Here is a 20,154-nt window from a genome sequence, read left to right on the forward strand (position 1 = left end):
TGTACAAAGTAAAAAGCGGTCATTTTAATATAACAAACAGACACTCGAATTTTGATTCCAACGTTTGGATGAGACGTGATGTTTGTCCACAGATCGGCTATTTAGTGAAACAGCTTTATGATGTATAATAACTCATAAACCGAATCACCAAATGACGGAAGTGCGTAACTATTAAGGAAAGATCCTGATTCCTGTTTATAATCTTTTCGTCTTGAATTCGTATCTGGAATTCGATTGTTTATTCCTTCAATCTGTGTAAACTTTTTTTTTCCCTTAAAAAAAAATAATCATTGATTTTTTTTAGTATCTGTGCGATTATAGTTTAAACAATTTTGATGTTAGAAACACGACACGGCTGTCACTTGGGATATTTCTTATAGATATATGCAGATTAAAAACGAACGTATAAGAACTGTCAATTTTTTTTTTAAGTTTTTCTTTTGTCACTTTACTGAACACTCACGATTGACGTCGAGGTATATAAACAGTTTTTAATTATATTTTTCAACGTTCTTCGTTTATATGTATTAAATAATTTTTTTTATCAATTTTTGTGGTTAGTATCTGTAAGCCGCATGTTGCAGTACGATTAGAATTCGAGTAAAAGCCGATTTGCCTATAAAAGTATAATTTAAAATCGAGCTTTTTATACTGCCAAATATAAGATTATATGGATGATAGATAAACTTGGCGTTAGTAATTGTTGATTTTCAGACAGGATATATGAATAGTATTCTATTAATAACTATGTAAATTTATTGGTTAAAAGTAAGGTCTGATAAACCAAACCATTACAGAATTGTATTTCTCGATAGTGATCCCATGGAGGCACTTCAATCACAGTATTGGAGCAGCTGGACATACGCCCCTGACATTCTTAGCCCAGCAGTGGGATATTAACAGGCTGTTACATAAATTATGATTATTATTGTATTTAGTTTAGTAGCGTTTAGTTTTTTAATATGTCGTAATCAAAACGTAATATAAACTTTATCTTAATATTGGCAATGAAGGCGTTCAATGATATTTGGAGAGAAAGATCGTAGTCTTGACCAACATAGGCGTTTCAAAATATCACCCATTTCGAATATTATCGCAACGAGGTCTTTTTTTTTTTTTTCATTTGATGATATATCGATATGGACGATTGCGGTTGAGGTAATTGTTATATTCAATAGCTTTTTAAATGAATAAACAATTTTCTTGACATTTTTTTTTTTTTTTAATGAATATTTTTCATCGTACAGAAAAGGCCTGAGTATTTGACATCCATGCATTTGATTGCATTTGTGTAGATATCGTCTGTATTAATAATTTCGTGAAGGTCTACGATAGACCTGATCGAAACCTATACTCATGTTTAGATTGTTAAAAAATTATGATTTTATGTCGACAACATATATCCGCAAAATTCGTATAATCGAGATATTTCGATATTAAATCCGTGAAATTCAATGACGTGACAGTTCAACGGGCGGCCATGTTTGACGTTTACGGGTTGCGTTCGGAAAGTATTCCAAGTAATAATTTCGTGCAGGGTTACGATAAATCCAATGGAAACTTATCCACAATAAATTTTTAATAAATAAACCGTATTTGTTGAGTTTTATTTATTTTAATCGAGCGAAGCCGGGTTTTCATTTACACAGGTACACAGGTACATAGTCACTTCCTGCTCTCTACGCTTAGATCTTTTAAACTACGCGACGGATTTTGATACGTCATCAATGAACAGAGCGATTCAAGGGGTATGATTATATGTATAATACATGCGTATTATATTGGATTGAAGCTGAGAATTTCAACTCAGGAAAAAAATAAGAATTTTTCTGTCTTTTCTTAAACCTAAAATTTTTGTATATACCATTATTGTACCCGTGAAAAGCCGGGACGGCGGCTAGTATATCTAAAAGAAGATTTTGACCTGATATTTGTACCATTTGCAGCTTTTTAACGAAACATTATCATTAAATATAATTCAAAGTATAACAGTGCAGTCACGTGGTCCAATCGGCTAGTCTATACAAATATTATAAATTCGAGAGTAACTCTGTCTGTTACCTCGTCACGCTTAAACTGCTGTATCTATTTAGACGAAATTTGCTAAGGATATAGTTTGAGTCCCGGATGAAGACATAGGGTACTTTTAATGACTTTTTAGTTGACTGCACACCTTGGGAATGAAATGATCGCCTCCAGGCTGCTTCAAATAACTAAAATATAATTATCATTGTACATTGAAAATGGTTAAAAAAAAAAAATATATATCCCGCTGAGATTCTTTCACCGGTTCTTCTCCGGTCCGAGGTGCTAAATTCCGAACCGGTGGTAGATTTTTGACAATCAATAAGAGAGTGTAAACACTTCTATATTGAATAAAGATTTTTAATTTATCCTACAAGGAGGTAACGTCTGCCTTTTTTTATGATATCGGGAGGCGGACGAGCAAATGGGCCACCCGATGGTAAGTGGTCACCACCGCCCGTAGATAATGGCGCTGTAAGAAATATTAACCATTCCTTACATCACCAATGCGCCGCCAACCTTGGGAACTAAGATGTTACGTCCCTTGTGCCTGTAGTTACGCTGGCTCATCCTTCAAAACGAAACACAACAGTACTGAGTACTGCTGTTTGGCTGTTAGGATATCTGATGAGTGGGTTGTACCTACCCAGACGGGCTCGCACAAAGCCCTAACATCAAGTAAAACGCTTGAGGATTTGTGTGCCATAGGTAAAGTATTATAAATATAAATAAAAATATCTACAAAACAAATGATCATAATATTTGTCTGTAAAATATCGCGGTAATTAGTAAGTTGTATTATTAAAATCATTTATTAATTGGATATTAATTAATACGAAATGACTTAGTCTCTTTAATGTTAAATATTTTTAATGACATTCTCGTAACGAAAGTAATGTTGCTAATACTAAAATAATGACTGAATCGTTAAGATGATTGTTATTTAAATACGTATATACGTATCATGGTCGAGTTCGTAACGTTAATATTGAGGAATTGATTGTCAAAGCCGAGATGGCCCAGTGGTTAGAACGCTGCATACATTCAATCATAGTATAAAACTGTTTCGCTTCCCGGCTGTCTGTCTGTCCCTGTGTATGCTTAGGTCTTTAAAGTTACACGACGGATTTTGATGTGTGTTTTTTTTTAATAGATAGATTGATTCAAGGGGAAGGTTTATATGTATAAAACGTTCACAATATAGTAGAGAAACACTGATAGTTTTAGAGGTTTCTGAAGTGATGACGAAAATAAGCACATTTTTAGCGCTTACATTGTAAACGCTGGCTGAACCCTACGAGATAGACCAAAATAATGTACTACAGTATTGTACACCTTAAAAAGGTCTTCAAAAAAGTCCGCGATGGTATAAGTCTATTTCTTAGGGATAATCCACAATAACATTTTTTTATCCTTTACTGTTTTTTCTTTAAGAGAAATAATGGGTTAATTACGAAGCGATTTTAAGCAATACAGCATTAATCATTATCCAATTAAGTGCCTTAAATACAGGGACGTAGCAGTTTGTATTGTTTAATGAAAAAAAAAGCTTCGAACGTTGTATACGAAGACATTCCGTAGTATATTTAGTAACAGCTTTGCAGCCGGGGGAAGCCGGGGCGGGTCGCTAGTTTATATTAAAAAAAACCAAAAGATATACTCACTCAATAACTTCTGCCACAGAGTATCACAAACTATACGACATAAAATAAACTATATCTGTAATCGAATGGACGTGTTGATTTTATATATTTTTTTTATATATGAGACGAAACCATCTTAATCAGCAGTTTTGCTGCATAGTTATTGTATATATATTTATGTATGAATAGTGTTGTTTGTTTGTTTATATGATAACAATTGAAAATTGATTTAAAATTACTTGGTACAACCCATTCTTCAGATAATCTACCGCCAAAAAGCAGTACTGGGTATTATTTGAAAATTGATTTAAAATTACTTGGTGGTTGGGCTTTGTGCGAGCCCGTCTGGGTAGGTATGTACCACCCATTCTTCAGATATTCAACCGCCAAATAACAGTACTCTGTATTGTTGTGTTTCGGTTTGAAGGGTGAGCCAGTGTAACTACAGGCACAGGGGACGTAACATCTTAGTTTCCAAGGTTGGCGGCGCGTTGGTGATGTAAGGAATGGTTAATATTTCTTACAGCGCCGTTGTCTGGGCGGTGGTGACCACTTACCCTCAGGTGGCTCATATGCTCGTCCGCCTCACTATATCATAAAAAAGTATTTAAATGTCTCAATTAATATATTTATTGTGTTTTAATCTTGACCCCTTCGACGAAATATGATATTTAAAAAAACCTTAGTTCGTTTAGATTCTTACGTAATAAATATTAAACACGTGGAAAGGGTCGCCCTAAGTTTATTTTTTACATTATATAAACAGCCTGTAAATTTTCCACTGCTGAGCTAAGGCCTCCTCTCCCATTGAGGAGAAGGTTTGGAGCATATTCCACCGCGGCTCCAATGCGGGTTGGTGGAATACACATGTGACAGAATTTCGTTGAAATTAGACACATGCAGGTTTCCTCACGACGTTTTCCTTCACCGCCGAGCACGAGATGAATTATAAACACAAATTAAGCACATGAAAATTCAGTGGTGCTTGAACCCGCAATAATCGGTTAAGATGCACGCGGTCTAACCACTGGGCCATCTCATCCATAAGCTTATTTTTTCTTATTATATTGACCCCCACTAGGTCAAAAACTAGTAAAAATGGTCTTACGTATTCAATGAATAGCCCTCAGTCCTCTGCGAAAAGTTTTACTGAAAGAGATCGCTTCAGCTTTTGTTAATGTCAAATGTGAAATCAAGTTTTAAACATCGCCGTGTAGTAATGAAAAAATAAATTAAAATTCATGTTCAAAACCGCGTGCATTGGTATGTATCGTATCTTTGCTTACTCTGCAAGGTCTCGCATCGAATCGGTACACGCGAAACGAGACGTAAGCGAAAATGTACCTTGTTTTCATAACGATAAGTGTCATTACGTCATACGAGACAACGTAGAAGATTCTTCCGTGTTTATTTTGAAAAATATGTTAATGTGTTTTTACGAATCGGAATATTTTAGTTGAATATTTTGATGATTTATTTAAAATATGTTTTATATATAATCGTGTTGTTTCCGGTACTTGAACGGTACCCCGTATGATCGATTGTATTTTTTTATTTATAATTAATTTGATATCCCGCGAATGGATAGAGTAAGGAATGAGTACATAAGAGGAAGTTTGAAAGTGGCACCGGTAACCGAGAAGCTATCTGGAAACCGGCTGTCTTGGTATGGGCATGTTATGCGGAGGAATGGGGACCATGTTGTGAGGAAGGTTTTTGAAAATGGATGTGGATGGATATAGAGATAGGGGACGACCCAAGAAACGATGGATGGATTGTGCGAAAGACGATATGGTTAGACAGAATGTTACTAGTGAGATGACGTCCGACAGAGAAGTATGGAAGAAGAAGACATGCTGCGCCGACCCCAAGTAGAGTTGGGATAAGGGCAGGAGGATGATGAATTAATTTGATATCCGTACCGAGTTGAATCTGCGTCTATAAGCCTATATTTGATAAAAGCTCAGCTATATTGTACACTGCTAACAGTTCATCATCATCATCCTCCAGCCCTTATCCCAATTTTATTTGGGGTCGGCGCAGCATGTCTTCCTCTTCCATACTTCTCTGTCGGACGTCATCTCACAAGTAACATTATTTCTAACCATATCGTATTTCATACAATCCACCCGCCGTTTCTTTGGTACCCTAACTCTAATTGCATCCACGTCCATGCTCAAGACCTTCCTCACAACATGGTCCTCATTGCTCCGCATAACATGCCCATGCCATGACAGACTAACAGTTCTTCAATAATATATCTTTATTTATAATACAACACTGTTACACTTAATACTTATATCCACTTTAATTTTACTTCCAAAATTCCATCCAAATCCATAGTGAATATCATAGATTAATCAAGCTCTCGACTCTCGAAAATTACTGGATATTTAAAATAATAAGGAATTGTACAATCCTTAAGCCTTAGCTGCATACATGGCGAAGTTACTACACCTTCTCATATGACCGCGCTACGAATGTGTGTATAGTCTATTCCAATCGAAAAGGAAATGAACAAACCTTAGATTTACGTATTTCATGCGATTCGCTAATAACTCAGCTATGTTGTGCACTACTGAGAGTTTATGATTAATATAATATCCTTATTTATATTAACTTATTTCCACTTTAATTTTACTTCTAAAATTCCGATAACGGTTTCGTCGACGTTCAAAGCGCTATTTTTTGTAAATCCATAATTAATATAATGGATTAATCAAACTCTAGACTCAAATCATTTGGATGTTAAATATTGTTTATTTGGCTTTTGTCCTCTGGTGATTGGAATAGACTACACACAAGAACGTTTATAGCACAAACCATAAATCAGCCATATGTATGTATAAAAGACATATTTAACGATCTGTGGAACCAGCTTTCGGCAGCGGTTTTTCCGAACCGATACGATTTGGTAATCTTTAAGAAAAAAGCGTACACATTATTAAAGGAAGGCAACGTCCCGGCAAGCCCATCGGTGTTGCCACGTCCATGGGTGGTGGTAGTCATTTTCGATCCGGTGTGCCTCCTGCTCGTTTGCCAACAAAAGTTAAATGAATTATACACCTAAAACTTCATGATTCATTTCATCTGTATGTAAACCTTAGTACTTTTTGAGTTTATTGCGTTTAAAGAGACAGACATATAGTCTAAAATCTATAGGAACGAAGCACACGGAGTGTTGAGAGCTTCACGGTAGCACGTTAATGCGATCCTGTGACTCGAAGGGACGGAGAGGATACCTCTGGTTTTTTAGTCGGTATTTCGGTGTACCATACCGCCCCGCTCCATTTAATATGGGGGGGAAATTGTAACGTGTTTTACAATTGAGACCAAAAAATATAAAACGGATCGAGATCGACGGAGTCGGTATATTGTCTTCCAATTTGAAAATTTTCGTTACAGGTTGGATTCAAAGGTTACGGCCTGAGTCCGTCTCAGCTCTCGACCACGGGCAGCTTCTCGTTCAGCGACGGGAAGACGTATACCATAACCCATGGCTCGGTGATTATAGCCGCGATTACATCGTGCACCAACACGTCCAACCCTAGCGTCATGCTCGGAGCTGGTTGGTATATGATTCATAGTACTCAAATAGTGTTGTTCCTATTGTTTTAATTGTATACAATTCACCCTTTAGGGTTGATCATGACCGGGATTTAGTGTTTATAATCATATATATATATTATAAATACAAAATTGCCTGTAAAACCACTTTAGTATCGTTTAAGTTCAATGAAATTCCGTAGACATTTTTAACTTTGCCGTTTCATAAATTCAAATCATTTGTAAAAAATACTGACTGTATTTTAAATGTTGTAAAAGTCATATGTTATTAGGGGTTTCATATAATGCCTCGACGTCACAGATACTTTGTATATTCAAAATAAGTTTTTTTCTTTGTATGTCTGTCCGTCAACATAAACATTTTATATTGACTCCTTCTCTACCTGTGCGAAGAGACAGGTGGCTAGCTTATAGTTATTTATACAATGCTTGTATTGATGTTAATTTCTTGAACTTTAGGTCTCCTCGCTAAGAAGGCAGTAGAGGCAGGTCTCAGCGTTATGCCGTACATAAAAACGTCCCTGTCTCCTGGTTCAGGAGTCGTCACCTATTACTTGAGGGTGAGTTTCATCCATTATATATTTCTAACATCAAAGATTTGACATTAGTAAGAAGAGGATACATTTCCCTGTAGACAACATTTATGGGTCGAGTCAAATATATACTAATGTTATGGATGTAAGTAACTCTGTCTGGTACGCACGACTAAGCCACTGAATCGAATTTGATGAAATTTGTTGGTTCTCCAGGCCGTCTTTATCCAGGGTGCAAGTTCAGATAACTCGAATGCGTGTTGTGAATCGCCTCGGAAGGTCTCTTAAGTATTTTTTTGGGATGGAGTCGAGATCCTGTCCCGATGTATGTATTGTTCTCGTCGTGCTGAAGACGGAGCTGGAAGTTCCATGGGATTGAGATCGTGAAAGCATATAGTTTGTATCTGAGTAGCTGCGTTTGTGTTATCTATAAAAAAATACAGGCTGTTTATCCTCAAAGTCCCATTGCTGGGTTTAGGACTTTTAAGGAAGAGGTTTGGAGCTGATTCCGCCACGCAACCGGACTAGGATGCTGGGAGAGGTTTCACATGAAATCCTCTCATGAGAGATTCCAACGAGATAACAAATTATAATAATGTTAAACGCGACATCAGAGTCGCCGAGGCTGTGCTCTCTCTGATCGAGCACGGAGCAGGGCCCGCTGGATTGTAGTAATTAGGATTAAAAAAAAAAAAAACAGTATTTTTATATATTATATATTATCATATATTATTTATTATGGACTATTTATATATTATGTCAAATTGAAAAAAAAAAAAATGTCAGTGTGGGCCACGTCTTCCAAGAAGACGACAAGGTCGAAGTCCAGCGAAGATCTGGTGATGTTCAGTAAAAATATAAAATAACGCCACAATTTATAAAAATTAAATGTAAAAAAAGGCACGGGCAACTGTGAGCCCGTGGATGTTGTAAAGTAAATAAAAAAAAAAATAATGTTACTAATTACTGTTTTAAAGTTACCGATACAAGTAAATGAATTATAGCTTACTGATTGAAATTAAAGTATTCAAATTAATTCATAATATAACTATTAGGGTCTCCACGCCTCTGTTGCTCTTCGGTCTCCGCTCCTTTGTTGCCCCAGGGCGTCCAGAGCTTTATATCCGACTCTGGTTGGCGGAATTTCATTCTCTTCACCACCGAGTACGATGTGAATTATAAACGCAGATTAAGATCGAATAAATTCAGCGGTGCTTGCTTGGATTATTTTCAATTAGTGGTGGTACTATTTGTTAAATTTTTCAGGAGTCAGGCGTTGTTCCGTATCTGGAGAAGTTGGGATTCGACATCGTCGGCTACGGTTGCATGACGTGCATCGGTAACTCGGGACCGATTGACGACAACATCGCGAACACCATAGAGAAGGTGAGCCCTTTGGTCTCTGTGCGTATGGTGGTTTAGACGTGGGGTTCTACTTGGTAGGGTTTTGTGCAAACCCGTTTCGGTAGGTACCACCCACTCATCAGATATTCTACCGCTAAACAGCAGTACTCATTTTTGATGTGTTCCGGTTTGAAGGGTGAGCCAGTGTGACTACAGGCACGAGGGAGATAACATCTTAGTTTCCAAGGTGGGTGGCGCGTTGGTGATTTAAGGAATGGTTAATATTTCTGACAGCTCCAGTGTTTATGAGCGGTGGTGTGCAATAACCGTCAAGTGAATTTATTTACTCGTCCGCCAACCTAACATCTCGACCAATGATATCGCGTCAATTCAAGGTCATATTTGTTTATTTATCAATACTCCTCTCGTGATTGGATCATATAACAAACAATAAACTAACGTTATTATACCCTGTTCAAGTTAGCTCGATCTGTTTGACAGACGGGCTGGTGATGGGAAACAAAACATAACGTATATAACAGTCGATGGAACGATGGAATGCGTAATTCAAATTAGAATTCAATTATTTTTAAAACTTATTTTTCTAAAAAGAGTTGTACTCCCGTTCGTAACAATAACTTAACAATACATTGTTAATATAATAATCTTTAATAAGGATTTTTGTAATCGATATTTGTAGCAGTTGGTGCCTGTTGTTCGCGTCCCTACCGTCCGACCGATGTAACATTGTACAAGCGTCTGTTATTTTCAGTGTTCCTATAATATATAACAGAAAAAGTCTTAAAATTTTCGGATAACGCTCGAATCTTTAGGAACTTTTGTGTTATATGTAATTTTTAAATATTTTAACAATTTTTTGAAATCATTGAATTAAGAATCATGTCGATCAGAAATATTTACATCTGTCAAAGAGATCAAGCTATCTTGTACGGGGTATAATAAAATTTCAACTCGATATTCGTGGACATGTATACTTTTGTAAATATATTGTCGATGCATTGATTTATTGTTACAAAGAACGAACTGGTCTGCTGCGGCGTACTCTCCGGGAACAGGAACTTCGAGGGTAGGATCCATCCGAACACTAGAGCGAATTACCTGGCTTCGCCTCTGCTGGTCATCGCGTACGCCTTGGCCGGGACCGTCGATATCGATTTCGAGAAAGAACCGTTAGGTAAGCCTTGAATAATCTATATTTAGTTCGTGTTTAAACCTTTCATTGTTATTCTACCGCCAAATAGCAGTAGTCTGTATTGTTGTGTTCCGGTTTGGAGGGTGAGTGAGCCAGTGTAACTGCAGACACGAGGGACGTGACATCTTAGTTCTCAAGGTTGGTGGCGCATTGGCGATGTAAGGAATGGTTAATATTTCTTACAGCGCCGTTGTCTGTGGGCGGTGGTGACCATTTACCATCAGGTGGCCCATTTGCTCGTCCGCCTACCGATATAAAAAAATAAAATTAGTTACCTTTGACGTAACTCATTCGTTTCCATTGAATGTTGTATCGAAATAATCTGTGGCTTTTTTGCACAAATAAACGCCAAAAAAATTACGTATGATATCGCCTAAACTTCTAAATAAACGCAGGAATATTTTTTTTTTAGAATTAAAGTGATCACTGAAATTCGTATCAAATTATTTTTTTTAAATCTAAGTGAGAAATTCATATCTAATTAATGAAATCATTTTTTAAATTGTTAATTAAAGTACGTGTTTAAATACTGAACGCTGAAGTTACCAACGCCTAAAAATCAAAATCAAAATATACTTTATTCGAGTAGGCTTTTACGAGCATTTTTGAATCGTCATTTAAAAAACTATTTTAAGTGAAGCTACCACCGGTTCGGAATGCAGAAGAACCGGCAAGAAACTCGGTGGTTGCTCTTTTTCAACATTTAAAAATACTTGTAACCTTCTAGTAACTATTTATTCTCCTTCACAGGTAAACGCGCTGACGGTTCACCTGTGTTCCTGAGAGACATCTGGCCGACCAGGTCTGAAATTCAGGATGTCGAGAACAAACACGTAATACCTGGGATGTTCAAAGAGGTGGGTAGAAGGGGGGAGGTCGTCGTTTTGTTGTATTAGTACGATAGGGCGTTAAATAAAACAGAGGCTCGGTTGATTTAGATTCAAATTGATTGCCCAAAAAAAGTCATTAGTAAAAATTGACGATTCAGAAATTCTTAATTGTTTAAAGTTTATTTGAAAAAGTCAAAAAGTTATTAAAGTTTTCTTAGGTTTTGGTAGGTACCACCCACTCGTCAGATATTCTACCGTTAAACAGCAGTACTCAGTATTGTCGTGTTCCGGTTTGGTGGGTGAGTGAGCAAGTGTAACTACAGGCACGAGGGACGTAACATCTCAGTTCCCGAGTTTGGTGGCGCATTTTCATTGCAAGAAAGGGTTAATATATCTTACAGCGCCAATGTTTATTTGCGGTGATGATGACTTGTCACCATCGGGTGGCCTTCCCCCCCTCCTATTATTTCATCTATACTCTATTCCAATGGGAATAGGAAATAACCTAAACAAACCGTACTTTTCAATATCACGTGTGTTTTGTTGATAAGTCCGCTTTATGATTTACTACAAACAATTCTTGATTAATATAACTTCATTTTTAATACAACAATATTTCACTTAACTACGTAAATCCACTCAAATTTGACTTTCAAAGTAACGAAAACAGTGTTGCCGACATTCAAAACGCCATTTGTCGATTAACGAACAATTAAAATGGAGGCCTCATTAAGGATGTTCGCTAAACGAATGGAGAATGAATAGATTTATACAGATAAAAAATATATTATTTTAGTTTTGACATACAGTTTAGATTTTTTTTTAAATATATATTTATTTAATTGGTTATAATATGGATTATAATTTAATATGGAAAGTTACATATTGTTCGATAAAAATGTTATTATTTTATATAGTAAGGTATAGACAAAAAAAATTAAAAGAATTAATTCATTTTACAGAAATAAAAAGTCTTAAAATATAGATCAGTTTTATGCAAAGCAACACTTAATTTATAGTTTTGAAAATAATACAAAAGTATTAGACTCTGATCTTTCGTATCGTGTGCTCGATGACTACGATGATTGAACATACAAAAACTCTTTCAGTTTGAAGATTAGGATAAGATGTTATTTTTAATTACATTTTGTATTTTTTTTTTTTCAAAAAATATAAAGCTATGATTTTTATTTTAAGGTCATATTTTTAATTAATTTAATTACCGCCTTCATGGTTTTTCTGTTTGACCTAAAGGTCGACTGGCAGAGAATGCCTTCAGGCATTAAGTCCGCCTTTTGTCCCATTAATTTTATGGTGGTCAATGAAGCATTTAAATAAAAAAAAAAATAGTCGTTTTAGATATAAGATAAAGTTTCTTTGAAAGATATATGAAATTTTATCTATTCAAAACCTTAGTGTTATACAATACGTCATCTGTCTTGGAAATGCCACTTTATTATTGAAACAATGTGCATTTTCATAATTTATATATTGATATTTGCGAATTACCACAATTTTTATTTAAGACTTCTACGTAAAAATTTGAATATGTACCTTACCTGCAATTTATGTAACATTAATTTAAAAATATAACATAAAATCACGTAAAACCAATAAAATATATCGTTCCTTAGCATTCTTTACCCGTCCACTCAATAATTTTCTGCTCACTAGTGTAACTAAAACGTCATGTCAATTCAAGGTCAAAATTGTTTATTTTAAATTATTTCCTATTCCCATTGGAATAGAGTATACGTTACTTGATTGCTTCGATATGTTTCGGTCGGACGTAGGACGTAAGTTTTTTCACATTTAACGTGTAAACTCGACTATCGTTTCTGGGGTTTGTAGCTGCACTGGGTAGAGGTTAATACATTAAATTTTTAATACAGGTATATGAAAAGATCGAACAAGGTTCGCCGTCATGGCAGGCGCTCGACGTGCCCAAGGGAAAGCTGTACTGCTGGGACCCCAACTCCACTTACATCAAGAGGCCCCCATTCTTCGCTGGAATGACTAAGGTTATCTATCCTAAACTGGTAACTCTGTTTGTTGCTCTTTCAAGGTCGATACACTGAACCGAATTTGATGATTTTGTTTGTGTATCAAGCTTGAACTCCAAGGAAGGATACAGGCTTTATATGCTTACGTTTTTATGCCGCGAGCGAAGCAGCGAACGGCAAGTAGTATTCATTATAAGCAAAAAGATCAAAATCAAGTAGAATATGTCGCCCCACCAGGATCTTCCCCCCATCAAGAGCATACCGAACGCGCGTTGCTTGCTGCTGTTGGGCGATTCGGTGACCACGGATCACATATCGCCGGCCGGTTCGATCGCGAGGAACTCCCCGGCCGCGAGACTCTTGGCTTCTAGGGGGTGAGTATGTGAACTGATCTGGCATGAGGTATGCCCCTCTGTCTCGTCAAGAGCGGTCGAGGATCTGATGTTAGACATCGTTTGGACATGCGTCGGTACTTTTTCCGATCGTGGCGGATTTAAAAGCACATAAGTTGGGTACCAAAAATAATTTATATGCAATAAATTATTTTTGGTCGTGTCGGATTGTGAGAGTAGGGGGGGGGGGGTGTTCAAACGCACACACAGTGTCCTAGAGATTTAGTTCATTCAGGATGCAAACGCACACACAGTGTCCTAGAGAATTAGTTCATTCAGGATGCAAACGCACTCACAGTGTCCTAGAGAATTAGTTCATTCAGGATGCAAACGCACACACAGTATCCTTGAGAATTAGTTCATTCAGGATGCAAACGCACACACAGTGTCCTTGAGAATTAGTTCATTCAGATATGTGACTTAAGTTGAGACTATTGATTCGAATTGTTTAATTTCAGTAGTGTATAATTTAAAGCTGTTATCGTATTTGGATTGTGAATTTATTAAATGAATTTGATTGTTTTTCTGACCCTACGTATAACTTCTTTTGTGTATCGCAGTTTGAAAAGGTCGTATCCAAAAATCATTGGGTTCTAGTCCAGTCCTGTCAAAAACAGTTTAGTTGAGATGGGGGTTTATATTAAATCTTTGATTATTTATGTGTCAAGGTAGTGTCGCGTTACAGAATAACTGAAACAAAAGAGTAAACGTTGTCTCGGTGTGCGTGACAGCTACGCTCGTGTGCGTGACGTTCGGCACGTTAGTATGACGTGACTTTACTAGTGTGCGTGTACTGAGTGGCCACGATTTTTTTTGGACGCGTTCTTTCTTAGCTTTCAATAATAAAAGCTTTCACTTTGGTTTTTGAAAATGTGTTTTTTTTTGTACGTGCGATTGAAGAGTGTAATAAAATTCCGCAGATATTTCTAACTTTGCCGATTCATAAATTCAAATCATTTGTAAAAGATACGTCGGTAAAGAAGGCACATTATTCGATACGAGATTATATTGATGATAAAAAAGCGTGGAGTTAACGCTCGTTGACTTCCAGGCGGGAGACGTGACATACATATATAATTGTATTTAACTAACATGACTGTATTTTTAGACGTCGAAAAAGAGTAACTACTGAGTTTCTCGCCGGTTCCTCTCGGTGGAATCTACCATCCGAACCGGTGGTAGCTTCACTTGATAGAGTTTGTTAAATGACGATCCAAACGTGCTCGTAAAAGCCGACTCGAATAAACGTAGTCGCATGCCGTATTCATGGCGCCCACGTCCGCCCGCAGGCTGACCCCGCGCGAGTTCAACTCGTACGGCTCGCGGCGCGGCAACGACGCCGTGATGTCGCGCGGCACGTTCGCCAACATCCGCCTCGACAACCGCCTGGCGCCGCGCGCCGGCCCGCGCACCGCGCACCAGCCCAGCGGCGACCTCATGGACATCTTCGACGCCGCCGACCGGTGAGCGCCGCCCGCCCGCCCCCCGCCCGCCCCCCGCCCCGTGGGCCTCCCGTGTGACCGCTCGCTTGTTCCGCAGATACGCCAAAGAAAGCGTCCCCCTGATCGCGATCGTCGGCAAGGACTACGGCTCCGGCTCCAGCCGCGACTGGGCCGCCAAGGGGCCGTTCCTGCTGGTCAGTATTCTGTCTGTTTTAATAATTTCGAGCAGGGGTTCGGTAGTACATTTACATTTGCTTAGTTTCGTTCGTTTTACTCAAACGAAGCCGGGTCTCCATCTAGTATTAATATAATTCATACCCTGTGGCACCAATGAAAACAATTTTTTTTTGGATCAGCAGCTCCGGGGCCTCCTACATACAAACAAACATACTCGTACTTCTTTACGACGTTGAGTGTAGATTTAACACAGAATACAGGACGCAGAGATGTAGCGAAAACTCTTTTTCTTGTATATGTTATGGAATAACATCTTATATAAAGAATACTCTATTTTGTAATCGAATCAAGTGTCCCGATTAAACCCTCAGGGCATCCGGGCGGTGATCGCGGAGTCGTTCGAGCGCATACATCGTTCGAATCTCGTGGGTATGGGTATAATGCCCCTCCAGTTCCGGTCCGGGGAGAACGCGGACAGCCTCGGTCTGAACGGGACGGAGGTGTACACGATCGACGTCCCGGCGGACCTGGTTCCCCACCAGGTGCTCACGGTTCGAGTGAGTTGACGTTCATTTTAGTAAATCAAATCCCATCACTAAAAAAAACCCACCATTGCTCGTTCTAGCGCCGAACGTGGTGTGTGTTCCGGTTTGAGTTTGTGTAGAGTTTGTGTAGCAGGCACGAGGGACATAGCATCTCCGCTCCCAAGGTCGGACGCAAGGCGATGACGTAAACGTTAGTTATACGGGCGCTGATGACGACCAGGTGTGTTATGGCGCTCCGTAACAGAAACCATCGGCTAGCCGACGCAAAAATCGGTCCTAAGATTCATTACAATAGGCTATTCGACAATGCGAAAAATAAATTTATTGACGAAAGTTGAAAATAATAATTAATTTATTCAAAAATCCATATATAAATATGCATTTTATAAACGTTGATGATGAAGTGATGACGTCAATTGCTCGTTAACCTCGTTTGCCTACCGTATGTGGGTTACACGTGCCACGGATTACAATACAGGCAAGTGACGTCACCGACCCCATTGCGGCGCCATATTGTCAAAGTAGCGTTTTCGCGCGCTATTTAAATATGGAATTTTTAATTTGACATTTTTCAGCAAATATGTACTAGAGTTTAAAAAAAAAGACAACTTTTACTGGGTTCCTTGACCTCTCCTAAATAATATAAACCAGTCAAACAGCCCGTTTCGTTTGGACATAGTTTCAGGCTGTTAAAAGCCTACGAATGAAAGCGGACTGTTACATTGTAATTCTCTATTATAAATCTCCTACTGTTTGTAAATAGTCTAATATTCGTAAGATTAACTACCGTAGATGCCCGTTACGACCGTGTGGTGCGAGTTTAAATTAATTTAATTTTCAGGTCGACAACGGAAAGTCATTCCAAGTGATCGTACGTTTCGACACCGAAGTGGATCTGACGTACTTCAGAAACGGTGGAATCTTGAACTACATGATCAGGAAGATGCTTTAAATGTAATCGGATAATGTATTCGACTGCGGACCAGTGGTGTAGTTTTAAATGGCATGGGTGGCAGCGTTTGGCATTATAAGTATGGTCGGAGCCACCTAGAGACCGGCACGCCCCCCTCCCTAATTATCATTTGTATTTAACTTTTACCGGGTAGTTATTTAATATTTAACTGTTTTTTAATTTGATTTGCAAGATTATAGCAGATTTATTATTAGTTTGTTAAATAATGAACAAAAAAAATGTGTATTAATTAATTTATTCTTTCGTTTTCGAAGCCCTAGTTAAAAGTCTAGATTATGTCTGTTTTATCTGTGGTATGACTTAAAATGCCAATGGCTGTAGGCAGGATTTACAACCTAGTCTATCTCGCAGCCACAAGTGTAATGGTCGTGTTTCGCTCGGTTCGACGTCGTTGTTTGATATCAACGAACTTCCAATAAATGTTCCATCTTAGTGGGCAGTGCTACATCGATTTGTCTCTTTCCTTCACTAGTAATTCGACATTAGAAGGAAGGAGACGAGGTCTATTCACGAGTCACATACAAACCGACGTGCAAGTAATTCAAATATATCAGAGTGATTCTTCATTCATAACACAAGACGCAAGAGCGATTCGAGTTGCGAAGATTCGCCATGTTTGAATCCTTTGATGTTTAATTAAAAGCCGACAGAGCTTTGATAGTTGACATATTTGTGCAAATCAAAGAGTCTCCCGTGAAACTTCGCGTTTATTCAAAAGTTTTTTTGCAGTTTCAAAACGTTTTCAAAATGTTTTGATTTCATTTCATTCTAAACTGCAAGTCACTCATCTAAATTTGGCGCCAAAATCATGAAATCTTATTTAAATAAATTTTTTAACGTCCAATAGTATACATTACTTCAGTTAGAATTGGAGTTTGTCGATAACAAGTTTCCGTTTATCATATTTTTTCTTATACCTTTTTCCGCTGTCTAAAATTACGATTTAGTAAATTGCAATCGAGGGTCCACTTTAATTTCTGCACATCGACGGCTGGAGCTCATCGAAATGGTTCTCATTATATAACCGACTTTTCAATTGTTATAGTGTTGTGTTATTTATTTATTTATTTATTTATTTATTTATTAAGATTCACCAGTGGTAATTACACTGTTAAAGTAATAATTATAAATAATAAATAAAGATATATAAATAGAGGCCCGTTAGCGGTGCACAATATAGCAGAGGTGTTTGTACGGTTTGTTAGGCCCGCTGTACACGCGGCGAGTCGGCCGAGCGAAGTGTTGCCATTACGTAGCTGTCTGTATCTCTCGACAGGTCGAGCGTGTAGGCTCCGTTGGGAACACGAACAGGGTCGACGCGATGGCTGTGCCGTGGTTTTGTAGATATATGTATCGGTGGACTGTTTTTTATCTTAATATATTCAATACATTATATTTTGAATAAATATTTATGGTGAAAATTGTTGGTGGTTTTTATTTTCATGTGAATCGTAGCGTGATGTGTCAAATTAGAGTTAAACGAATTAATTTATGTTAAACTAGCTGTTCCCGCGACTTCGTGCGCGTTGTGTGAGTTTAAGTTATTTGGATATTGTAGCGTGATTTTATTTTTATTCTATATATAATTCTAAAATAAAAGTAGCCTAAGTTACTCCTTATTACATCCGCTATCTGCCAGTGAGAGTCCCGTCGAAATCGGTTCAGCCGTTCCAGAGAAGAGCCGAAACAAACAAACAGACAGACAGACAGACAAAAATTGTAAAAAATGTTATTTAGGTATACCGTGAAAGTGAAGTGAAGTGTAAAAATTGAATTCTAATTTGAATCACGCATTCCATCGTTCCATCGACTGTTATATACGTTATATTTTCTGTTTCACATCACCAGCCAGTCTGTCAAAAAGATCAAGCTAACTTGAACATGGTATAGGCTCGTTAAATCGATAAATTGTTATTGTGAATCCTCACTACTATTACAGGATAATCCTTGCCGGTCCACACACTGCAAATAATCATTTATTCCTATCTGTAATCTGAAGCTGCCACTGGACTGATTTATAGGTGGCAAACGAGTAGCAGGCTCACCTGATGGAAAGTGACTACCACCGCCCATGGGCATCTGCAACACCGGGGGGCTTACAGATGCTTTGCCGGTATTTAAGAAAGTTGTAGGGTCTTTTTTGAAGTCCAAGTCGTATCGGTTCGGAAAAAGGAAGGTTCGCTGGCGAAAGCTGGTTCTACAGAGTGGTGGTGCGAGACAGAATGCCTTATAAATCGTACTGGATTTTCGGACATCTAGGCGGTTCGCGTGGAACTTGGAATTTTGACGAGATGACGGAAGGTGAAATTCAGCGGCCGGGATTAATCCAAACAAACCCTCGGAACATTCCCCGTGAAAAATTCGGTAGAAGACGCAGAGTGATCCAACATCTCTACGCAAAGCCAAATGATCAAGCAGATCGGAAAGTGCTTGATCGACGATAATTCGAACCGTTCTACGTATACGTTATATTCATATAATACTGTCAAATGGAAGAAGCTGGTACTAGGGAGTACCCGATCAGTACTCCATGTGAAACCGAATTACAATTTATAAAGATATTTTGAGATTTATAAAACACATGATATGGTAGATTTTTGACAATCAATAAGCAAGTGTAAACACTTCTATATTGAATAAAGATTTTTGATTTGATTTGATTTGATTTGATTTGATTTGATTTGACACAACCTTCCGACCCCCGTTTTACCCCCTTAGTTTCGTAAAAAGTTTCGACATTCTTAGCGGATGTCTACGCGCTATAAGGAATCGATCTGCTAAATTTCAAGTATTTAGGTGTGACAGTTTTTGAGATTTCGTGATTAATCAGTGAGTGGTATTTTGCTTTTATATACAGGGTTATTGGTAATTCGACGTATTCCCGTTTAAATTTTAACCCCTATATGCATGATGCAAAAGGTTACCATATTTGAGTTATCACGTTTTTTCACTTTTTCGAAATAAGCCAAAAATACAACTACGTAAATGTTATGTAAATCAAAATATACTTTATTCAAGTAGGCTTTTACAAGCACTTTTGAATCGTCGTTTAATTAACTATTTAAAGTAAAGCTACCACCGGTTCGGAATGTAGATTCTACCGAGAAGAACCGGCAAGAAACTCAGTAGTTACTCTTTTTCGACATCTAAAAATACAGTCATGTTAGTTAAATACAATTATATATGAATGTCACGTCTCCCGCCTGGAAGTCAACAAGCGTTAACTCCACGCTTTTTTATCATCGATATAATCTTGTATCGAATAATATGCCTTATTTACCGATGTATGTTTTACAAATGACTTGAATCTATGAAAAATGTAAACGTAAAAAAAGTATCAATTTAAATTTCGTTTTTATTTCTGATTTAAAAAACAAAAGATTAATCACTGGTTATGTATAAATATTAAAAACATTATTATTTTCAGGGGCCATTCACAAATACATGCTTAACTTTTAAAGTTTCAA

General features: G+C 37.6%; 1 protein-coding gene across 2 annotated transcripts in view; it reads left to right on the forward strand.

Annotated features, from left to right (window-relative positions):
• Positions 1-18,111, forward strand: part of LOC113393716 (cytoplasmic aconitate hydratase-like) — a 46,595-nt gene extending 28,484 nt beyond the window's left edge. The window contains exons 12-23 of one of the 2 annotated variants that reach the window (XM_064220152.1): positions 7,074-7,236; positions 7,695-7,795; positions 9,035-9,154; positions 10,151-10,307; positions 11,076-11,182; positions 13,048-13,176; positions 13,396-13,532; positions 14,840-15,013; positions 15,090-15,186; positions 15,541-15,726; positions 16,556-16,668; positions 17,964-18,111. In XM_064220152.1, the coding sequence (XP_064076222.1) occupies positions 7,074-7,236; positions 7,695-7,795; positions 9,035-9,154; positions 10,151-10,307; positions 11,076-11,182; positions 13,048-13,176; positions 13,396-13,532; positions 14,840-15,013; positions 15,090-15,186; positions 15,541-15,726; positions 16,556-16,666 (1,482 nt within the window). In that variant the 3' untranslated portion in view covers positions 16,667-16,668; positions 17,964-18,111. Of the gene's footprint in view, positions 1-7,073; positions 7,237-7,694; positions 7,796-9,034; positions 9,155-10,150; positions 10,308-11,075; positions 11,183-13,047; positions 13,177-13,395; positions 13,533-14,839; positions 15,014-15,089; positions 15,187-15,540; positions 15,727-16,555; positions 16,933-17,963 lie in introns of those variants that run through there. The other variant, XM_064220151.1, reaches the window with a different exon arrangement.
• The last annotated feature ends 2,043 nt before the right edge of the window (positions 18,112-20,154 follow it).

This window comes from Vanessa tameamea, chromosome 31, assembly GCF_037043105.1.
Source record: "Vanessa tameamea isolate UH-Manoa-2023 chromosome 31, ilVanTame1 primary haplotype, whole genome shotgun sequence".
Classification (NCBI taxonomy): Eukaryota; Metazoa; Arthropoda; class Insecta; order Lepidoptera; family Nymphalidae; genus Vanessa; species Vanessa tameamea.